General features: G+C 43.1%; 1 protein-coding gene across 2 annotated transcripts in view; it reads right to left on the bottom strand.

Moving 5' to 3' along the window:
- Positions 1-4,824: 4,824 nt before the first annotated feature.
- Positions 4,825-21,839, bottom strand: part of CFAP410 (cilia and flagella associated protein 410) — a 157,263-nt gene continuing 140,248 nt past the window's right edge. For both annotated transcript variants that reach the window (XM_044304267.1, XM_044304268.1), the window contains 2 exons: positions 21,098-21,194; positions 4,825-5,283 (listed from right to left, as the gene is read on the bottom strand). In XM_044304267.1, coding sequence (XP_044160202.1) covers positions 5,167-5,283; positions 21,098-21,194 — 214 coding nt within the window. In that variant the 3' untranslated portion in view covers positions 4,825-5,166. The remainder of the gene's footprint in view (positions 5,284-21,097; positions 21,195-21,839) is intronic.

Below are 21,839 nucleotides of genomic sequence, written 5' to 3'. Positions count from 1 at the left end.
TTAACAGTTGTGTTAACTAGAGATGTGTCTGCTGCTAGAACTCTGTGTGGCATTGACCTGGTCTCTAATCTGAGCCGCTGTTAACCTGCGATCTCTGAGGCTGGTGACTCGGATCCTCCGCAGCAGAGGTGACTCTTGGTCTTCCTTTCCTGGGGCGGTCCGCATGTGAGCCAGTTTCTTTGTAGTGCTTGATGGTTTTTGTGACTGTCTATTATTAGCCATAGATATGACCTCTTTTGAGATACACATGTGTTGACAGCAGATACATCTTCTGCTACCACATTTATAGTTTCCATTGGTTTTTGGCCAGGTACATATTTTGGGGATCTTTTCCATGAATAAGCTTGGACTGATTTTTTTGTCCCATAGTGGGAGCTCTTTTTGCTATACATCTTATTCCTGCAGATGCTATATTTCTCCATTCCTCATTATAGTTCAAAACCGGAAGATGTTTCCGTAAAATTTCGCATATCCTAAAATAGTCTCTACTGTAATTAATGATCAAGGAGATAGGTTCATCTTTATTCACATTTTTTATTTTATTTTTAGTCTTTTTATGCTTATTCCCTTTTCTTTTATTTTCATTTTTGTTGCCATTACCTTTATCATTCCCATTAGAGAAAATGAGGGTCTTTCTGTCTTTTTGTCTTGCTAACTGTATGCCTTTATTTATGCTGGTTTGGGTATATCCTCTCATCTTAAGTCTAGCTGCAATACTATGGACTTCTTTTTCAAATAATTCCTTGGTGGAGCAGTTCCTTTTTGCCCTTATTTCCCCCTTAGGGATATTTTTATAACGTGTGGAGGATGGCAGGAGGAGGCAGAGAGAATAGTATTACCAGCTGATGGCTTCTTATGGGTGTATGTAATCACCTCATTACTGCCTTTATCCACTTCCAGACACAGATCCAGAAAGACCGTTTTATCCGGATCGCTGGAAAAGGTTAATTTTATGGATGTGGTACAATTATTCAAGTATTCTAAACATTCACCTATTCTCTCTTTGTCCCCCTGCCAAACCCACAACATATCGTCGATAAATCGACCATACCATTTAAAGTGTTCTCTGTAGGGGTTATCATCAGAAAAAAGATACCTGCTTTCCCACCACGCCATATATATATTTGCGATCGATGGTGAGTATATATATATATATATATATATATATATATATATATATATATATATATATATATATATATATATATAAAATTTATTTTGGTAGGCAGGGTAAGTGGACGCAATACAGAGGCAAGACCACAGTTGAAAAGCAAAAATGCTGTGGTTATTCACACAAGGCAGAAAAAAAAATATATATATACTTTGCAGGGTCCTGGTGTTAATTCACACAGCAAGAGTCCACAGAACAAAACATGTCACCTGGCAGTCCACAGCAGGCTTTAGGGCGCCTGACTCCCAGCAGGCGGCTCTCAGCCTTGCAGCATGGCAGAACTCTTCAGCTTCCAAACACAGAGCTTCCACAGCTCCACCATCACCTGGAGGATCATTCCACACCCAGCTGAGCTGGAACTTGGGGAACAGCCACCCACCCTGCTCTTCGGCTGTCCCTAATAAGAACCGGCCCGGATCGGCTTTACAGCCACACTAAGTAAAAACCGTGTCAGCTGCCGCTGACACAAAATTACTGGTTCCTATCTCACTGAGGCCAGGAACCTCGGTGACACGTACCTTCTGTCAATGACAGACCCTTGTGCCTTCCTACATACCTCCCCCCTTTGTTCAACCCTGAGTGGGTGAACACACGCCAGTGTACTCGGGACAGGGGATCCACGTTTCCCTTTAACCGGCCTGCCCTGTGCTCTACTGTAAACTAAATTTTTTGTAGAGACAAGAACCACCTGGTGACCCAAGCATTTCTCCCTTTGGCCTGGCTCATCCACTTGAGAGGGGAGTGGTCGGTCACCAGACGGAACTTCCTCCCCAACAGATAATAGCAGAGAGACTTGCGTGCCCACTTGATGGCCAGGCACTCTCTCTCCACTATACTGTACTGTGTCTCCGCTGAAGTGAGCATATGGCTGAGGAAGACAACGGGATGCTCCTCCCCATTAACTTCCTGAGACAGTACCGCACCGAGGCCTACTTCGGAGGCATCAGTCTGTACCACAAATTCCCTCTTGAAGTCGGGCGTCACCAAAACTGGGGACCCACACAGGGCCAACGTCAAATCAGAGAAAGCCTCTTCAGCCTGGTCATTCCAGCGGACTATCATGGACTTCCGTCCCTTTACGAGCCCTGTCAATGGAGCCGCTAAAGTGGCAAAATGGGGAACCATACCCTGGAACGACTTTACTTGTCTAGAGATGGCAGGTCGGGGCCAATTCCGTATCACCTCTAGTGTATTTTGTTTACTTAGCGTTTGATGACGCCACATGTTAGTCTCCTCTAACCCCATCGCACATTTCTTTGGGTTAGCTGTTAGTCCAGCCTTTCGAAGGGAGTCCACTATGGCCTGTACTTTGGGCTGGTGACTTGGGAGGTCTGAGAATACATCTGTATGCGGCAGTCCTGTGGGCGAAAATGCCTTGTTGATGCTAGAGGTCAGAGGAGAATGGGCCGACTGATTCAAGCTGATAAAAGAGCAACGTTGACTGAAATAACCACTCGTTACAACCGAGGTATGCAGCAAAGCATTTGTGAAGCCACAACACGCACAACCTTGAGGTGGATGGGCTACAACAGCAGAAGACCCCACCGGGTACCACTCATCTCCACTACAAATAGGAAAAAGAGGCTAAAATTTGCACAAGCTCACCAAAATTGGACTGTTGAAGACTGGAAAAATGGTTTCTTGAACATGACAATGAGTTCACTGTACTAAAATGGCCCCCACAGTCACCAGATCTCAACCCAATAGAGCATCTTTGGGATGTGGTGGAACGGGAGCTCCGTGCCCTGGATGTGCATCCCTCAAATCTCCAACTGCAAGATGCTATCCTATCAATATGGGCCAGCATTTCTAAAGAATGCTATCAGCACCTTGTTGAATCAATGCCACGTAGAATTATGGCAGTTCTGAAGGCAAAAGGGGGTCCAACACCGTATTAGTATGGTGTTCCTAATAATTCTTTAGGTGAGTGTATATTCATAAAACCAAATAAGAATGGTCACTAGATGGCAAAAAAATTACACTAAGCTTAGTGGTTAACATAAAATGCTGAATGCAATTAAAAGGAATTCTAAATGAGGATTCCCAAAGATAGGGACCATCCAACTTCTTATCAGCACACATTTCAAAAGCCTACACTGATGGTATGGGGTTATATTATTGTTTATGGCAGTGATGGCTAACCTCGGGAACTCCAGCAGTGGTGAAACTACGACTCCCATCATGCCCCATTCATTTCTATAAAATTCTGAGAACAGCCAAGCAAGTGTACATCTTGGGAGTCATAGTTTTACCACAGCTGGAGAGTCGGTTAGCCATCAAAAACCTATGGTGTGGACAGCTTACACACCTGAAAAGGTACTATCTGTACGGTACATAGAGGTTTTAGATCAAGAAATAATCTTATTTAGACGTTTCCTTCCAGGAAAGCCTTGCATACTTCAGGAAAACAATGCTTTACAACATACTGCACCAGTCACAACAGTCTGGCTTCACATAAGAGTCCAGAGGCTGAATTGACCTGCCTTCAAGCCAGACCTTTCATCATTACAAAACAGTTGATGCATCCTGAAACAAAAAGTCTATCAAAGAAGACCCAGAACTGCTGAGCAGCTAGAATCCTACATCAGATAAGACTGGGACAATATTCTTATCCCAAAACTCCTCACTTCACAGATGTTTACAGACTGCTGTTAAAAGAAGAGAGGATGCTACACAATGGTAGACATAGTCCAACTATTTTGAGATGCTTTGTTGTAAAGGATTTTTTATTTTTTTTCCATGAAATTGCAAAATGTCTCACTTTCAACATCTGCCATGTCCATGTCCTATTGTGAAAAAAACTGTGGTTTTATAAGATCTGCAAATCATTACTCTTTGTTTTTATTCACATTTATTTACAGTGTTTCAACTTTTGGAATTGTACCTTCAGATTTTGGCCATTTAAAGGCATTATTTTTTACTTACTCAAATTAACACAAAGTCTGGAATATAGCCAATCTAAACACATCTTTGTTCACTGCTCTGTTCAACTCTATGGGAATGCCAAAGATAGCCAGTAGAAGTGCTTGGCTATATCTGGCAGCCAAAAAGAACCCCATTCTCATAGCTGACCGACCGGTCACCAGGATTTGGACCTCTTGGATATGGGATAAGTTGTTGCAATGGGATAGCTTCTTTAAGAGAATACAGACGAGGTGAATCCAAAGAAAATTACAGTTCAATACATGTGGATGGGGTTTTGAAAACGCTGTCCACATGCGTTGGGAAAATTCCACCAGAAAAAAACAATTCATTAAACTGCAGCATAATCGATATGTGGTAGATGTGCAGATTTTCACCATTTCAATGTACTGGGGTGACTTCCACAGTGAATTTCTAGCAAGATCTTTAACACATAATGGAATTGCCTATTTACTATGGACTTGATAGAATAATACATTTACTGCATCATGATAATCTTTGAGATTACTGCAAAGATCAGCATTTTTCTTAGCATTTAGTCATAATAGCAACTCAATACACCTGTTTTTTTTAACGTGCCAGCTACACAAGTTAAAAAAAAAAAAAAAAGATGGTATTCAGCATCATTTCCGATTACACAAATAGTTTAGGTTTGGCTAAAACTTTGCTACTCAGGAAATGAATTCTATCATACTATACATCAATGTGGTGTTGATAAATAAGCAATGAGCCAAGAGGTATATCCTTTAATAAATTCTTTTTCAACTTGAAACATCAGTGTCTAAAAATATACATCTGTTATTCTGCACAAGTACAGATATTTCATTGCATACATTTCCCAATCATGCAAAGGTTTAATGGACAAAAATAGCAAAAGGACTTGCAGTTACATATAAACTGTGTTTACTCTGTGGACTGATTTTCATTAAAGTGCTAGGCAAAGCTAATTTTGTTAGATTTGCTCCTCGCAGTTAAGCATTCATCATGATATTTGCATGTACTGACTGTGGACTAGATTGCAGTTTACAATTGGAATGCATGCACCTGCCTCCTGGATACTTTTATCTTTCTTGCTAGAGCCCTTTTCTCTGTAGCTGGAGAACACGATTCTCTGCAGTCCTCTGAACTATCTCCAAGCCTTCAGCATCTAGGTCTTTCAGAAGCAGCAATATTGCGTTCAGGACATTGTTCTAAAATAAAAAATTAAAAGACTTTTTAAAAATGGAAAGATTAAAAATATTCTTAAAGTGGTTTTCCCATTGACAAGATTTATAACCTATAAACACAATAGGTTTTAACTGTATGGTTACTGTGGATCAGACCACCACTGATCAGGAGAGGTGGTATGCATACGTGAATGCCACTCTATTCACTTCTATGGTACAGTGCTTCCCCATCTCCGGCAGATCCATAGAAATGAAAAGGATCAGTGGCCAAGTGATGTGAACCTCTGTTCTTAACTGTGGAGTCCCAGATGTTGGCTCCAAGCGATCATAAATTTAACACCCATTATGCGGATAGGTGATAAAAGTTGTTTGTGTGAAAGCCATTTTAAATATTGAATTAGTCCACTTTTTTCTTTATTTTCAAAGAACTCAGAAAATACATGTTACATGCAGAAGTACTGAATGCAATTGGCTGAATACATCGAATGTTTAAAAATTAAATAAGGACGCACCAACAAGATATATAATGTCTTTCTTTAGTGAAACTATGCCTTATTCAATGCTGAGCTGGACATCTATCTAAATGTACATCTATTGAGCTGGACAGCTAATGAAGTGAATGCTCCCATTCACTTCAATTCACAACAGCAAGCAGGATAAAAGCTGTTTATAAACAGATGTACAGGACGCACTATAGGGTGAGTACATCAAGGCAATACAATGCAGAAACCCCCTGTAAATTTGACGCTCACCTTTGGTGGTTGTGCTAGTTTAGGCACAACACTAATGTTAGCATGAAAAGATTGCAGATCTTGTTGTCAGGGATGCAGCCACAGTCAAGGAACCTCCAGGAACAGATGGCTCAATATTCCAAGGAGATGAAGTAGAACTGGAAAAGATTTACTGCCAGGAGACGATTGAGAGGAACTCGATTTTATCTCCAAAATGCATTATTTCTTTGCAATAAAAAGTTCTGGACGACACATAGAAGTCGCTTAGCAGTTCATCTTTTCCAGTTCCCATTCACTTCATTAGGAGAACTGCTGCAGTAACCAGCACTGTTTATGCACAATGGAAGAAGCTGTGTAGCTCTGGTGCTGGAGTTACAGAAGAACAGCTGATCAGCAGGGGTCAGACCCAAGCCATTCAGATAATGATGACCTATCCTGAGTAAAGTTCATCAACATAAGGGTGCACTCCATGGGCAGATTGGCCATAGACCCTACAGAGAAATATCCCGGTACTTATGCACTTGACCAGCACCCACAGGTGCCCTCCTGAATTCAGCTGTATCGCTGTCCTCAGGATTGTGATAGTTGAATACCTTGGCAGAAGAGGCAGTATTTTGTGCTGCACTGTGGTATTTGGTTCTGCTGGTATAGAACTACAGTATAGCTCAGTGATGGCGAACCTACGGCACGGGTGCCAGAGGCGGCACTCAGAGCCCTCTCTGTGGGCACCCACACCCTGGAAAAAGTCTATGGTGTACCAATATGCCTTAGACTTTCCTGTCACTCATCAGCGCAGGGCGCACCATGAACAGCACAGGCAGTGCACTGAATGTAGGCAGGATATTGTAGATAAGTGATACAGTACATGGAACATATACTATATTGGACTGCAGTATTCAAGGTAAATTGCTGTGTTGGCACTTTGCAATAAATAAGTGGGTTTATGTTGCAGTTTGGGCACTCGGTCTGTAAAAGGTTCGCCATCACTGGTATAGCTGGTCCCATCTACTTGTGTTGTCCTCCCCTACTTGTGTCGGCCCGCCTTCTGTCAATTTGTACCCGCCTACAGTCTCTTTTAGGCTTTTTCCACTTTAAGTTCCCAGTCCGTTCCTGGTGCACTCACATTCTGGTAAAGTAAAAAATAAGTAAATAGACGTGTATTCGCTCACCATTTTACAGCAGTACCGCACCTCTTGGATCTCCATAGTGCTCTAGAGCAGGCATGCTCAACCTGCGGCCCTCCAGCTGTTGCAAAACTACAACTCCCACAATGCCCTGCTGTAGACTGATAGCTGTAGGCTGTTCAGGCATGCTAGGAGGAGTTGCAGTTTTGCAACAACTGGAGGGCTGCAGGTTGAGTATGCCTGCTCTAGAGAAACCCAGGCTTGGCTGTGTCAGTTCATTTCACCCTTATGCTGTGAATCCTGGACACATCTTCTGGCACTGGCTCTGGTTAAAAACTAAAAAAATGTATTTCAAGTGCATAAAAACATTATCATGCAATACAAAAAAAAAACAAAAAAAAAAACACAACAACAACATAAAGTTTGTCTGTATATGCTTTGAAAGTCATATGATCCCACCATATAGGTAACTGTTCAGCAGTGAGATTTTCTAACTGCCGCATCTAGGCTGTAAGTTCATTGATTGCATCAGATGTTCAGATGTGTCTTTTCGTTCCTGTGAGAAAATCTCTGACATTCTGTGTAGTCGCAGAGGGTTCTCTATATTCAAACCACTGGTTATTTCTGTGGTATCTTCTTCCATATTGGTTGCTCTTTGAACATTCATTGCATTAAATTACAAGTATGGTGTTAGTGCATTTCATTACTGGTGTCGGTACATGTTCTGGATTATACCGTGATACTCGGCTGAAGGGCTACTATTGAGTGACAGGTCTAACTGACATAACCAACAGGAAAAGTAAAAAAATAGTAAATGGACATGCAAGATTTTCTCACAGGAAGAAAAAATGACACATCTGATGCAATCAACCTAGATGTGGAAGTTAGAAAATCTCATTGCTGAACAGTTACGTATATGGTGGGATCGTATGACTCTCAAAGCATTTGCAGACAAAAGCTTTTAATTTTTTTTTTTGTATTGCATGATGATGTTTTTATGCACTTGTGGTTAAAAACTCAAAATTTTTATTTCAAGTGCCAGAAGATTTGCCCAGGATTCACAGCATAGATGGTGCACTCACATGCTGCAGATTTAGTTGCAGAAATTTCTGAGACTGAAAATGGAAATTATACTCACTGGTAATTCGATTTCCAGGAGTCCCGCATTGTTCCCCTTTGACATGAAAGTGAGGTTAAAAAGACACCTCCCTCCTCCATTATTTTCAAGATTACTACACCAGGATGGATGCAACCGATTTCTTCATATGTTAAATTCAAATTAGTAGTTAATAAGGGACGGTTTGTATGGGTGCTGTCATGAAGGGACTCCTGGAAATCTGGAAATTAAACCTTCCCTTATGACAGCACCATAGGATCAATGTCAGATTACAACTCTTTGGAGAAGGGGGTCAATGTTTAATAACAAAATGTCCCAGGCTATGTCTAACTAAACAAAACATCCCATCTATACTATTAGGGAATAACTCTGAAGAACAGAAATGTTATTCCATAAAAGCACCCTGAAATTGGAGGAATTCCTAATTAGGATCAACAACTATTTCCTGATGCCAAACCCCGAAATGAGAAATGCACAAAAAGTTGTGATCTGGATATTCGGAGACAACTGAGTTTTATTTTTATCCAAACTCCTGACTATCAGTTCTACATCTGTTTACAAATGGAATTCCTAATCAGATGTAAAAGTATCAAGGTATCAGGAAATAATGCCCTTGCAATAGATACTGGGTAATAACAGATGGGCAGAAGTGGAAGGGTTGACACCATCTCCTAAGACTTGCTCATATAGTGGAGTACTCAAGAAAAAACTGAGACTACTCCAGTTCCAGATAAAAACATATATAAATGCTGTATAGAGCACTAGGAGTACTGCCAAACTAGTAGACTCCTGCTGCTTGCAAACGTTACACACCAAGACCGTTTAGAGGAGTATTATTAACATAGGATATTAACAGAACACGTGTCCACCCCATGAACCTAGGCATATCTTACACCTAAAGAATGTTACGGAATATAAGCCTGCAATTATCGCTACAGCTCAACCTAGAATAGGGCTGCAGCAAACAATTATTTTAGCAATTGAGTATTCTATTGATTATTTTTACGATTAATTGAGCACTCTAATAAGAAAACATTAATTAATAGACAGTTTTACATTATAAAAACTCAGACCCCCTGCCAACAGTCCCCAACACCCTTCATTCCCCCTGTGCCATCATCTCTACTATCACCCTGTGCCTTCAGTAAACCGGTACATTCACAAGACCAAAATAGGTGCACAAACAGGGATACCAGCCGTGTCCGTTCTGCATTTTGCGGAATGCACACTGTCAGCCCTATGATAGAAATTTCTATTCTTGTCCAGAATTGCGAAGAATAGGACATGCTCTATACTTTTGGTGGGGCCTTGTAACGGAACTATGTATGTGGACAGCACACGGTGTGCTGTCCGCATCTTTTGCGGCCCCATTAAAATGAATGGGTTCGCACCTGTTCCGCAATTAGTGGACCCATAAATCTGGTGGTATTAATGTAGCCTAATACTGTGCAATCCTGTGAGAGGAGTGAAAGTCCGGAAGGGATCTGTCACGGACACACGCTCACTGGTGGCTGTCTGGCCTTATATGCTGCTAACAGAGATTTGGATTGAAGTGCAGGGTCACTAGATTCTGCTGCCCTCAGGTAGGGCATATCTAGCTGGTATACCATAATACTGGGATACTGGGCGCCTCTACAACTACTGACCAGAAACAATAGGGCACTAAGGACAGAGCTCTCTATGCCAGTGGGGAATTTTAGTTAGCATGGAAAACGTGAAGCGTACCAAATTCAAGGCTGTACTTGTCATACACACAGGTCGCTATATTGCTTGCCATCTCCAAAAGACCAGCTTAGCAGCCTGTGACTTGCAAGCAGAGCGCATAGGTCCAGACACCATGGCTTTCAGCCTGAGCACTGGTCTCTTCCACAGGATGGTGCCACCTTCCTTCACTACACATACATGCCAGCCTAGTGTCCCCACTGGTACGTTACATCCAGACATAACCAGCCATGAACTGCAACATTCCATTCACATTGTCGTACATGAACGCGCTAGTCACCGGGTGGCATTTCTTTTTAAGCCGAGTCGCGTATAACCTGACCCCAGGCAGGGCACGGTTTTTGCTCTTCATCTGGGGCACAGGCAGCAATGGAGGAACACTGAGCTGATGTCACTGGCCGCCTGAGACTGGCTCTAAAATGCAGTTTCCAATTTCCCACACCGGGTCCCTGCTGTGAGCCTGAGGTGTCCTGTGCACTGCCTGCATTGTGCGGACTACAGCGTAGGTGTCCGGGTAACTGCCTGCTCTCCGGTACTGAACATTGTACTTGAAGGCGAGAGGGACACCCTGCAATGACTGGAGGACACAAGCAGTCAAAGGACATTGCAGGTGACCACGGAGCGGTGAGCAATAGCAAGCACTTCACTCCCACTCTGTGGTCACATGACACAAAGAAATCCTTGATGCAAAAAATTTGCATCAAGAATTTTTTTTGTCTAATTACCTGATTCTAAATCAAGTAATCGTTTCAGCCCTAACCTAGAACATCTGTTCATTATTGGAGAATGCATATAGGGAACTCCTATAGGCTAAGCTACAAGGTATAGGTGAGGGGCCGAGCCAAGCCAGGCCACCGGGTGCAGACACAAGGTAGAGCCACCAGCTTCAACAATGAGGTAACAAAGCCGTACTATTCGTGCTGGCACAACTTAAATGTAAGAAGGGAGGAACTCCTGATCAAATCCAGGTCAACCAAGAACCCATCAATCCGCAAGGCTTAAGGCAACCCTTGTTGGTTCTAGGGACCACAAAAGCACAGAGGCCACACGCCAGAGCACAGAGGCCACACGCCAGAGCACAGAGGCCACACGCCAGAGCACAGAGGCCACAAGAGAATTCTTTACGGTAAGAGCAGTGAGACTATGGAACTCTCTGCCTGAGGAGGTGGTGATGGTGAGTTCACTAAAATAGTTCAAGAGGGGCCTGGATGTATTTCTGGAGTGTAATAATATTACAGGCTATAGCTACTGGAGAGGGGTTGTTGATCCAGGGAGTTATTCTGATTGATTGGAGTCGGGAAGGATTTTTTTTCCCCTAAAGTGATGAGAATTGGCTTCTACCTCACATGTTTCTTTGGTCTTCCTCTGAATCAACTTGCAGGATAACAGGCTGAACTAGATGGACAGATCCAGTGCTCCAGACCAAAAAAAAACTGCACCACCAATGAATGCAATTAAAGAGAACCTTTCGTGGGTCCAAAGAATATGAACTTAGTAGCTGGCTGCATAGAGCGGCGCCCAGGGATCTAAGTGCACTTACTATTATTCCTGGGAGCCGCTCCATTCACCCGCTGTGGCCCCCGGTATTTTCAACATTCAGAGCAAGGAGGAGGAGACGCCAGTGTCTCTCCTTCTCCCTGAGAGCAGCGCTGTATCCGTGGCAGCACACAAGTATCCGTGAAAAGCAAAAGGGTATTTTATTCAAAGGCTCCATAGAGAGCTGAAACGTTGCTGTTAACATATGGGTGAATAAAATACCCTTTTGCTTTTCACGGATACTTGTGTGCTGCCTTGGATTCTTTTTCTACATATACCTAAATGGATCGAGTCCGCGGTCCTTTTCAAGGAATTGCACCTACTGGAATTGCGCGCTGCTCATCTAGTTTTTTATTTCATACATTCTCTCATTATATATAAGAAAAAATTGGACTGCACTCCAGACGGTTCCTTGAGTAAAACAAGTGGTGTTTTATTCACACATGTGGTAGCAGCAAAGGAACATGAGCCTTTCTCTAGCTTGAGAAAGGCTCATGTTGAGCCGAAACGTCGCTCCTTTGCTGCTACTACATGTGTGAATAAAACACCACTTGTTTTACTCAAGGAACCGTCTGGAGTGCAGTCCAATTTTTTCTATTATTTTCAAGTGGGTAAGATCCAGTTACCGTAGTTGGACTTTGCACCCGCCTGCAATTGCTCTATAGGTGGTGCTGGCAGTAGTTTTTTTTCCCCCCCTAATATATATATATATATATATATATATATATATATATATATATATATATATATATATATCTCGCTATCCCTCTCTCTATATATATCTATCCATATCCACAGACCAAAAGATACACTTTAATAGTAGCCTTGTCATAATTCATGTTTTGTAATAAATAACTAATAGGAGGGCCGGCTAAGACCCTTTAAAAACTGCATATCATAAACCACACATGGTCAGATCTAGAGATACACCTTGTTTGGGCTGGTAAACTTTTCATTTAAAATTTAATAAGTAATTCCTTGCTTGTCTAAATGTACCCACACCTTCTAAGTTCTGCTTTGCTGTGTTCCCACTGAAGCCCAGTGTGACACAGGTTTTCCTGCATATGGCTGAACGCAGTATGTTCATGTGAGTGTTTTGTGTCTGTAACCAGGGAGTTCCGTCGGCCATACTGATGGATGGTGGCAGCGCTGTGTGTGGATGTGCAGACGTGTTTAGGGGTAAGTTCCCTTCTTGGTTGTTAGGGTAATGTAAAGGCGAGAGTGGAAGCAGAATTCCCCCTTACAGTCAGAGGTCATGGATGCAGCGAGTACTGGAGTACCCCTCGTGGCATTTCGTGTTGGGGATAATGAATGCATTAAATGAATAAATAAGGCCACTTGTACATAGTCAGTATTTGATCAGTGATTTCCATCAGGGATTGTGAGCCAAAACCAGGAGTGAAGGCTAAAAAAAAGATGCGGCAAAATGGAACTATTGTACCTATTCTATATTCTGGACACACCTGGTTTCGGCTCACAATCACTGATGAACATCACTGATCAAACACTGACTGTGTGAAAATGGCCTAACAGTAGCATATATGTCATGTAAACTATTGATTTGTCCACTAAACAGATGACCCTGTTACAGTGGCCTCCCTGTTTCTCCTTTTGAAAGGTCATAATTTTCTTATATTTATTTATCTTCCTTCGGCAGAGTTCACATACAAGCTTGACGTCCATTTCTCAGATTCAGTCAAAAATGTGAGAAAAAGTAATATGGCATGATGGACTATTTTGTCTGGAAAAAATGCCAAGGCAAAGGATAGAAACTCGGTGGGCTATAATGGAGCAGAATAATGGACATAAGAACACAGATATGAACGCTGCCTATGTAGCATCCTGTTGCCATAAACTTGCAATATATAAAAAAAATAAACATTTTAGTCAACACTTATCCAAAAGGACACAAAAATAAAACCATTTACATCTGTCAAAAAAACAACAACATATCCTGACATAAATCGGCCAAAGAGGCAAAATGGAAACCATAACAGAAGACCCGTTCAAAACCTATGGCTCCATTAATGGATCCATTTGAAATTCAAGGGATTATCCAACCCCTGAAATGCCCCCCCCATATGCCCGGGCCCCTCACACACAATGTACTTATCTCACTCCCGGCACCTGCGTCGCTTCTGAAGCCCGCAAGGCTGCTGCTGCTTCTCCCTGTCCACGGATGAAAAAAAATCCGGTGTTGGGGAAGGGGCAGCCAATCACGGGGACGAACCTTACTAGAGTCACCCGCTGCTTCTCCCAGTGCGTGGATGAAAACATCAGGTGTTAGGGGGAGGGGGAGCCAGTGACAGGAAAGAGCCTCCCTAGCATCCCCCTTCCCGTGTGGACTTCAGAAGCGACGCAGGTGCTATACGATGATGTTAACATAACCTAGTACTGACAAGCTGCCCATTAGGCTTAATGGCATACCTCGCGCACATGGCAGATCAGGAGCCAATGTATGGTTCCCAACTGCCATACCAAACCCATCAGCACCCTCCCACTCCATAACCATGGTCCCAATAGGATATCAAAAGTGAGTCCCCCTTTCTTTCTCTAACCGCTTAGATTTGGCAGTCAAGGGGGGCGGAGCCAACTGAGCATGGTGGAGGACGTGTGAGCTCTGAGCTCCTCACCATATCACCCGATCTACAGCCTTTATTTAGCTCTGACCGATATCAAAATGGGCAAAACTAACAAGGAGAGAGGTGGAGAGGTCACTCAGGCGACGAAATCAAGGAAATCGCACGGAGATCTGGATAAATACCGTTACAAGAGGACGGCGTCTCCTGCACTCAGAGGGAAGATGGCGGCGGCCGAGGACAATGCGGCAGCCCTGGATATGGATTCAGATGACGCAAGCTCCTGCGCTCCCTCAGATATACCTGACGAACCGGATCCTGCTCCGATTACAAGAGCCTTTCTGCAGAAGTCACTACAGCAGTCTCTCGCTCAAGCCTTATCCCCTGTGCTGACGGAGCTGGCGGTCATCAGAACTGAGGTAACACACGTGGGGCAGAGAGTTGAAGCGCTGGAGGAATTTCAAGCGGCTGTGGTACAGCATAGCAAGGGCCTACAAGGCCATGTGAGATCACTGGGCTCCCAGGTGGACAGTGTATTCCTTCATTTAGAGGATCAAGAGAATAGGGGGAGAAGAAAAAATGTACGGATAAGAGGGGTCCCAGAATCGGTGGCGGCAGAAGCATTGCTGGACAGTGTTAAACAGATATTTGTCATACTTGTGGGAGCAGAGCGGGCCGAAAGTATCATCATTGAAAGGGCGCACAGAGCGCTTAGGCCTAAGCCTGCTGCAAGTGAACCGCCCAGGGACATCGTTTGTGCCTTGCTGAACTACCTCGATACATCTGCAGTGCTCAAAGCGGCAAGAGAGAGAGAAGAGGTATCCTTTGAGGGGAACAAAATCCTGCTCTTTCAGGACTTGGCAGCAAGCACGCTGGCAAAAAGAAAGGCCTTGAAACCCCTCACGGCAGTATTGAGGGAGAGGAGGCTGCCCATGAGATGGCTTTTCCCGTTTGGTCTGAGTACCACTATTAACGGCCGACAAATAGTAGTACGGCACCCGGATGATCTTACCAAGCTATGGGAGGCCCTGGAGATCTCACCCCTGGATATCCCTTCCTGGCTACCTTCAGCTAATATGGAGAAGCTGCCCAGGCTTTCCGGCCCGTTACCCTGGCGTGACACGCCTAAGCATAAGAACTCAAAGAAGAAACTGCTAATGGGAGACTGATCTGTTGTCTCCTGACACAGGAGGTTGAAATTTAGCTTCTCTCATGGTAGTCGCTTGTCCCAGAGAGAACTCTTGTTTAACTACTCACTATGTATGTGCTCTTTAGTGGTAGAGATTTAAAGTTGTCACTGTTAAGAATGTTCAGTTCCAACTATTGATAGCAGTCTGGGCGGACGCTCAGTTTGGTATGCCTCGGTACTGAGAGAGAGGTTTAGTTCATGTAATATCTCCTTAGGCCTTGGATGTGGAGGAACAGCTTAGCTTGGTCCATACCTTGGATACAAGTTCTGAATCCTTGAAGTATTAATGTTATTCGGTCAGTTTATGGAATTATATAAGAGGTCGGGTGAGTGGTTCATCTAGCATTTTTTCTAGAAGTCTTTACCTATGTCCCCTCCCCCAATCTCTTATTCGCAAAATGTAACCACACCATTGCGCTGTACAGCGCCTATGGGACTGAGAAGTCCTTTCATTCTGTTTATATGTATTTTTTATGTCTTAATGTCGTTTTATTTTACTTTTTCGAGTCGAGATTCCTGGTTCACTGATATTAGGGAGGAGTTTGGTCCAGATACCCAGTACTCTAGATATGGCGCACATCACACTATATTCACTTAATGTGAACGGAATGAACATTCCGCAGAAGCGTAGCCAAGTTTACCACACACTCAGAAAGGAAAACCCAGATATTGTGTTTCTACAAGAAACGCATTACAGACATGACCATGTCCCCAATATGTCCAGTAAACAGTTTCCAGATTGGCACCATGCCACTCACTCTTCGGCATCTAGGGGGGTCTCTATTGGTTTTAGTAGGAATATCCCATTCCAATCAACAGCGAAATTAATAGACCCCAACGGCAGGTACCTATTTATTAAGGGGAAGGTATTGAACTCAATGGTCACCCTCGCGGTTATATATGCACCAAACAAGGGCCAAATTAAATGGCTGATACAGGCTTTAGATTCCTTGAAACAGTTCGCTGAAGGGACTTTAGTACTAGGGGGTGATTTCAACCTGGCACTCGATCATGAGATGGACTCCACATCTGCCACGTCCCAGTTTTCGGGAAGACAGAAGCGTAGATTACAGTTGGCTTTGGCAGATATGGGCCTATCTGATGTTTGGAGATTGTTTCACCCAGAGGAGAAGGACTTTACCTTTTTCTCTAAAGTGCATGGCTCCTACCAGCGCATTGATTATATGTTTTTATCTAATACTGTTATTCCCAGAGTTAAGGAAGCCTCTATAGGGTCGATCACAATATCTGATCATGCCCCGGTGAGTCTGAAGGTAGTGCTGGATGGTATGCCTGTGAGGTCCTGGTCATGGAGGCTCAATACCACCCTTCTGGAAGAGAACGAACATAAAGATAGGATTAGGAAGGTACTCCTGGATTATTTTAGCTTAAATGAAACCCCTCAGATGTCATGCCCGATAGTGTGGGAGGCCCACAAAGCTGTAATAAGGGGGGAGTTTATCAGCATAGGTGCAAGAGTTAAAAGACGGAGAACACAGATGATAAACTCTCTGCTTTTGCAGATTTCCACACTGGAAAGGCTTCATAAAAAGTCTCAGACGCTTGAGGTTTTAAACCAGCTAAAATCCCTAAGATCACAGTTAAAGGACAACCTGAACATTAAATCCGCTAAAATACTACAGGCTTTGCGCTTTAAATATTATTCGCATGGGGATAAGGGCTCTAAATTAATGTCGAATCTGCTAAAGTCCCAGAGGAATAAGTCCTTTATTCCAGTCATTAAATCTAAAGAAGGCCACAGACTAACGGCTACACCAGCCATAGCGAAAGAATTCTGCAAGTTTTATACTTCGCTGTATAATCTAGAAGGAGAGGGTGGGCAAGAAGCCAGGGATACTGCAATGTTGCAAAATAACATAGATGACTTCCTGAAATCTATTGATGTGCCTGCCTTGTCTGCCGGGGACAGGACAGATCTCCTGAAACCGTTTACTGAAGAGGAGGTCACCAAGGTTCTCAATAGCATTCCATCTGGGAAAAGCCCAGGACCAGACGGTTTCCCTATAGTGTATTATAAGAAATTTGCAGAAATATTGATTCCACATTTCACCATGATGTGCAATTCCCTTCTTGGGGGCTCTGCTCTCCCTACACAGGCGCAGGAAGCGACTATTACTATCATTCCCAAGGAGGGGAAGGATCCTGAAGAGTGCGGTAGCTATCGTCCCATCTCGCTCCTCAACACAGATCTAAAATGGTGGGCTAAATTGCTAAGTCATCGCATAGCAGGTTTGTTACCCGGTTTAGTGGGCGAGGAGCAGGTGGGGTTTGTGCCCGGCAGAGAAGGCAGGCACAATGTTAGCCGAGTGGTAAATGCAGTCTGTTATGCTAAAAAGAAAAATATGCCTTTAATATTGCTAGGGACAGACGCTGAAAAGGCCTTCGATAGGGTTGGGTGGCCTTTCATGCGTAGTACTTTACTGGCATTTGGCTTCCCTGATTCATTTGTCAGGGCGATTTTCTCCCTATATTCAGCTCCCACGGCCCGTATTTTAGTTAATGGTACTCTGTCTGATCCCTTCTTTATTAGGAACGGTACCAGACAGGGATGCCCCCTCTCCCCATCTCTGTTTATATTAGTTCTTGAAACGCTCCTATTAAAGTTCAGGCAAGATCCTAGTATTAAGGGAGTCAAATTCAAGGGAGACACGCAGAAAATGGCAGCATTTGCTGACGACTTGCTATTGTTAGTCACCAACCCTATCGAAGCAATGAAGCAAATATTGGACATTTTTAAAGCCTTTGGGGAGATCTCCAACTTTAAAATTAACTTGGGAAAGTCTGAAGCCATTGGAGTTTCTCTAACCCCTTCACAATTGAGTAAGATTAGAGGTATGTCCCCCTTTAAGTGGCCCCCCTCTGCGATTAAATATTTGGGTGTTATGATTCCAGCCAATCCTACCCAGCTGTTCCAGCTTAATTACGCTCCGTTATTAACAAAAGTGCAAGCGTTCCTGAATAAATCCTTATTACCTAGGATTTCATGGTTAGGACGGAAAAATGTTTTGACCTCATACATCCTACCCCAAATACTATACATGTGTCGCTCCCTCCCAATAGCTATTCCTAGATCGTTCCTGAACAGATTGAGATCAGTTATGGGGAAATTTCTATGGGGGAACAAAAAAGCTAGGTTACCTTACTCTCTTCTTACAAGGAAGAAGAGGCATGGGGGAATCTCTTTGCCAGATATCTCTGCATATGTTCAAGCTATCCACCTAGAGAGATGGTTGACTTTAACTAGATCTGGAGACAACCCCTTACATGTACGCTTTGAAAGAGAGGTATTGGGGAAAAATAGTGCTCACTTGTTGTGGCATAAACCTCTAACTTTCAATTCTCAGGAAATTATAAGCGTTATAACTAAAAACACTATTAAGGAGTGTCAGAGGTCACCTGCGTTAAATCTGAGCAAAGGAGATCTGTCCCCTATTGCTCCCCTTAATACATTACCCTACGTTCTTTCAGATAGAGTTGTGGAGACTAACCCTGTGTGGGAATCTGTTTCAGAGCTCAAGGTAGGGGACCTTTTGAAATTAGCTCGGGTCACTGATATCTACGAATCTCTCAGAGGAGAGCCACTGACGGTAGGGTCAGATATTCAAAAGTGGGACTTTGAAGTAACCTGTAAGAAGTTTAAGGTATCTAGCATCCGACCAAAGATAGATCCATCATGGTTGGAAACCATGGTTCTATTACCAAAGTTGCCACCTAAAACTCTTTCCTTAATATATAGACAGATTTTAGAAAAAAGAGGGGACGACCAGCCCACTTACCTTAAGGAATGGGAGAGGGAGTTAGGGATAATTCTGGATGAGCCCAGCAGAACATTTATTTTGTCGCACTCACATGGTTTTTCCAGATGTGTCAGGGTGCAGGAGAACTCACTCAAAACCTTAACTAGATGGTATCGTACACCTGAATTCCTCCAAAAAATCCACTTAATCAGCTCTAGTGAGTGTTGGAGATGTCTGGAGGGTGTGGGCAGCATCTCTCATATATGGTGGCATTGTCATAAAATTAGACAGTTTTGGGATTCAGTGGAGGATTCTATGAATAGGATCTGCACAGGAAACTTGTCACTTACTGCCTCTCTAGTTCTACTGTGGAAACCAGAGGGCACTTTCACTCCTAATAAAAATAACCTACAGACACATATGATTACAGCCGCCAAGTTATTGGTCCCAGCATTGTGGAGAACTACAGAGCCGCCCAGTTTAGACATGTGGTATGAGAAAATGACTCACTTATGTAGAATGGAGGAATTGGCAAGCTGGGAGTCTCACAACAGACAGAGGTTTTTGAAGACTTGGCAACCTTGGTTGTCGCATATGTCTACCCATCAGGAACAGAGAGCTTGAGTTACCCCCAGCCAAGAGTATTTGGAGATCAGAGACCTTTCAATTCTGAGGGGAACCAATCTGAAAATATGGATAGGGTTTGTCTGAACGTGTGCTACAGTGTTGTGGTAGATGAATGGGGCTAAAACATACACTTGCTGGTGTATAGACTCCAGAACACAGCTGATCAGATCTTAGAGGTGAACCAACTCGACTTTTTGGGTTTTGTCTTAGGATTATGTTCATGATCCATTGTTTTTGGTATGTGTTTTTATTTTATGTTCTTTCCAAGAAGGAAATTTTATGTTTAGATCCTGCTATATCACAATGCATGATAAGTCAGGTCTATGTACCACTTGCTGTCTTTTTGATTGAGGTAATACTTGTGATATGCTCTAATTTGCTATTTAGACCAGTTGCACTGGTCATGCCTTTTTCCTACATTGTCAAAGTACATGCGATAATGTGCTTTATTGATGTCTACTTTAATAAAAAGAGAATGTTTAAAAAAAGATTTGGCAGTCAAAAGCGATTGCAGCATCTAAGAGGTTGCATGGCTGGAATTGGAGTTTTCTTTGCAGCAGAGTGTCAGCTCTAATATGCCCAATTATAGCAAGCGGTAGCAATGGCAGATATATCTGGCGCATGTCCACAGGACAGGTGATAAAATGTCTGATCACAGGGGCCCCGCAGCTAGAACCTTCACTGATCATCATCACTGATCAACTTCACTAATCATCAGCGTGGTCCCATCGCGGCAGGACTGCAATGAGGAGGAGTTTAAAGGGAGTCTGTCACCAACCTGACCAGTTTTAAACCGATCACATAGTTCAGTGGGACACAAATGGTACCTTTGTTTTGTTTTTCAGATCATCCAAATCGTTCAAAAAGTTGTTTTTATGATATGCTAATGAGCCGTCGCAAGTGCCCAGGGGCAAAGAGTTTTCTGAAAGTTCCCCTTCCTCACTTGTGCCCATTTCCCTGCAGTGACATAATATTTTTCTAGAGGCTGTTCGAGCATCGCTGCCGGGACCGGGCATGCGCAGGGTTCTGACCATTATGGGCAGAGGCACAGAGATATGCAGTGTGCAGGCGTTGATTTCACTGTGTTTATGCTACAGTAGCTGGCGCGAAATCAGCGCTTGCACACTGCATATCATTGTGCCTCTGCTCACAGTGGGCAGAACAGCAGCGATGCTTGAATGGCCTATAGGGAAATATGATGTCACAAAGGGGAGTTAGGCACAAGTGAGACAGGGGAACTTGGGCACTTTCAGCAACATCTCCCTGGGCACTTGCGACGGCTCATTAGCATATCATAAAAACTACTTTTTTTTGGCAATTTGGATGATCTTAAAAAATAAATAAATAAAAAAGTACCATCTGTGTCAGGTCTTTGTGATCAGTTTGAAACCGGTCAGGTTGGCGACAGACTCCCTTTAAATCGAATGGTGGTAAACATCTGGTACAGCATAATACCTTTCTCTTTCTGTTTCCATAGGGCTCCACTGGTGAAGAAAATGGTGAGAACTTGTCTCTAGGAAGTGGTTTCATGCCTAGTTGTTCACGTATTTTGCTAGGAAAAAAAAGAAGGAAGAAGGAAGCATAAAAGAGGATTCTGAATATTCCTTATAATTTAGCAAATAACAAGGTTAATCAAAGTGAATCATCATTTACTTCAAATCTCCAAATACCATAATAAAAACTATCAGATAAAAAAACAGGCTAAATATCGTACATTGAAGGTTAACCCGAATTCCAGTTTTCTCTCTTCATATACCATTCAGTTTCAGTGAACAGCAAGAGAGAAGGATGCAGTACAAAAGAATTAAATTTTTATAAGCATCCCCCACTGCTGAGAGACACAATGGAAGGCATAAGTTTAGCAATTTAAAGTTGCACAATGTATCATAATGGTAGAAACTCCCTCTGTGCGAGGACAGTGAACAGATTCTTAACTGCTTCCTACCTCGCCCACAGATTCCATCACACCACATGGCGGGTCAGAGGCACTGAAGCCAACCCTGCTGCTTCTAAACTCTCAACATATCAGAGTCTGGAAATACACAGGCTGATTAACACTTATTTCTCCACACCATATGTTTCTGGTGAATCCTACAGTAATAATCCTACAAAATAACACTATGCGGAAATCTAGGGAGGCCAGAAAGCCTTTTCCCGTTTCCTATCTAGAAAATTGTAAGTGGGATGAAGCAAACCA

Source organism: Bufo gargarizans, chromosome 8, assembly GCF_014858855.1.
Source record: "Bufo gargarizans isolate SCDJY-AF-19 chromosome 8, ASM1485885v1, whole genome shotgun sequence".
NCBI classification, from domain to species: domain Eukaryota; kingdom Metazoa; phylum Chordata; class Amphibia; order Anura; family Bufonidae; genus Bufo; species Bufo gargarizans.
Note: the sequence above shows the minus strand (reverse complement) of the source record. Positions and strands in the feature narration are given on the sequence as shown.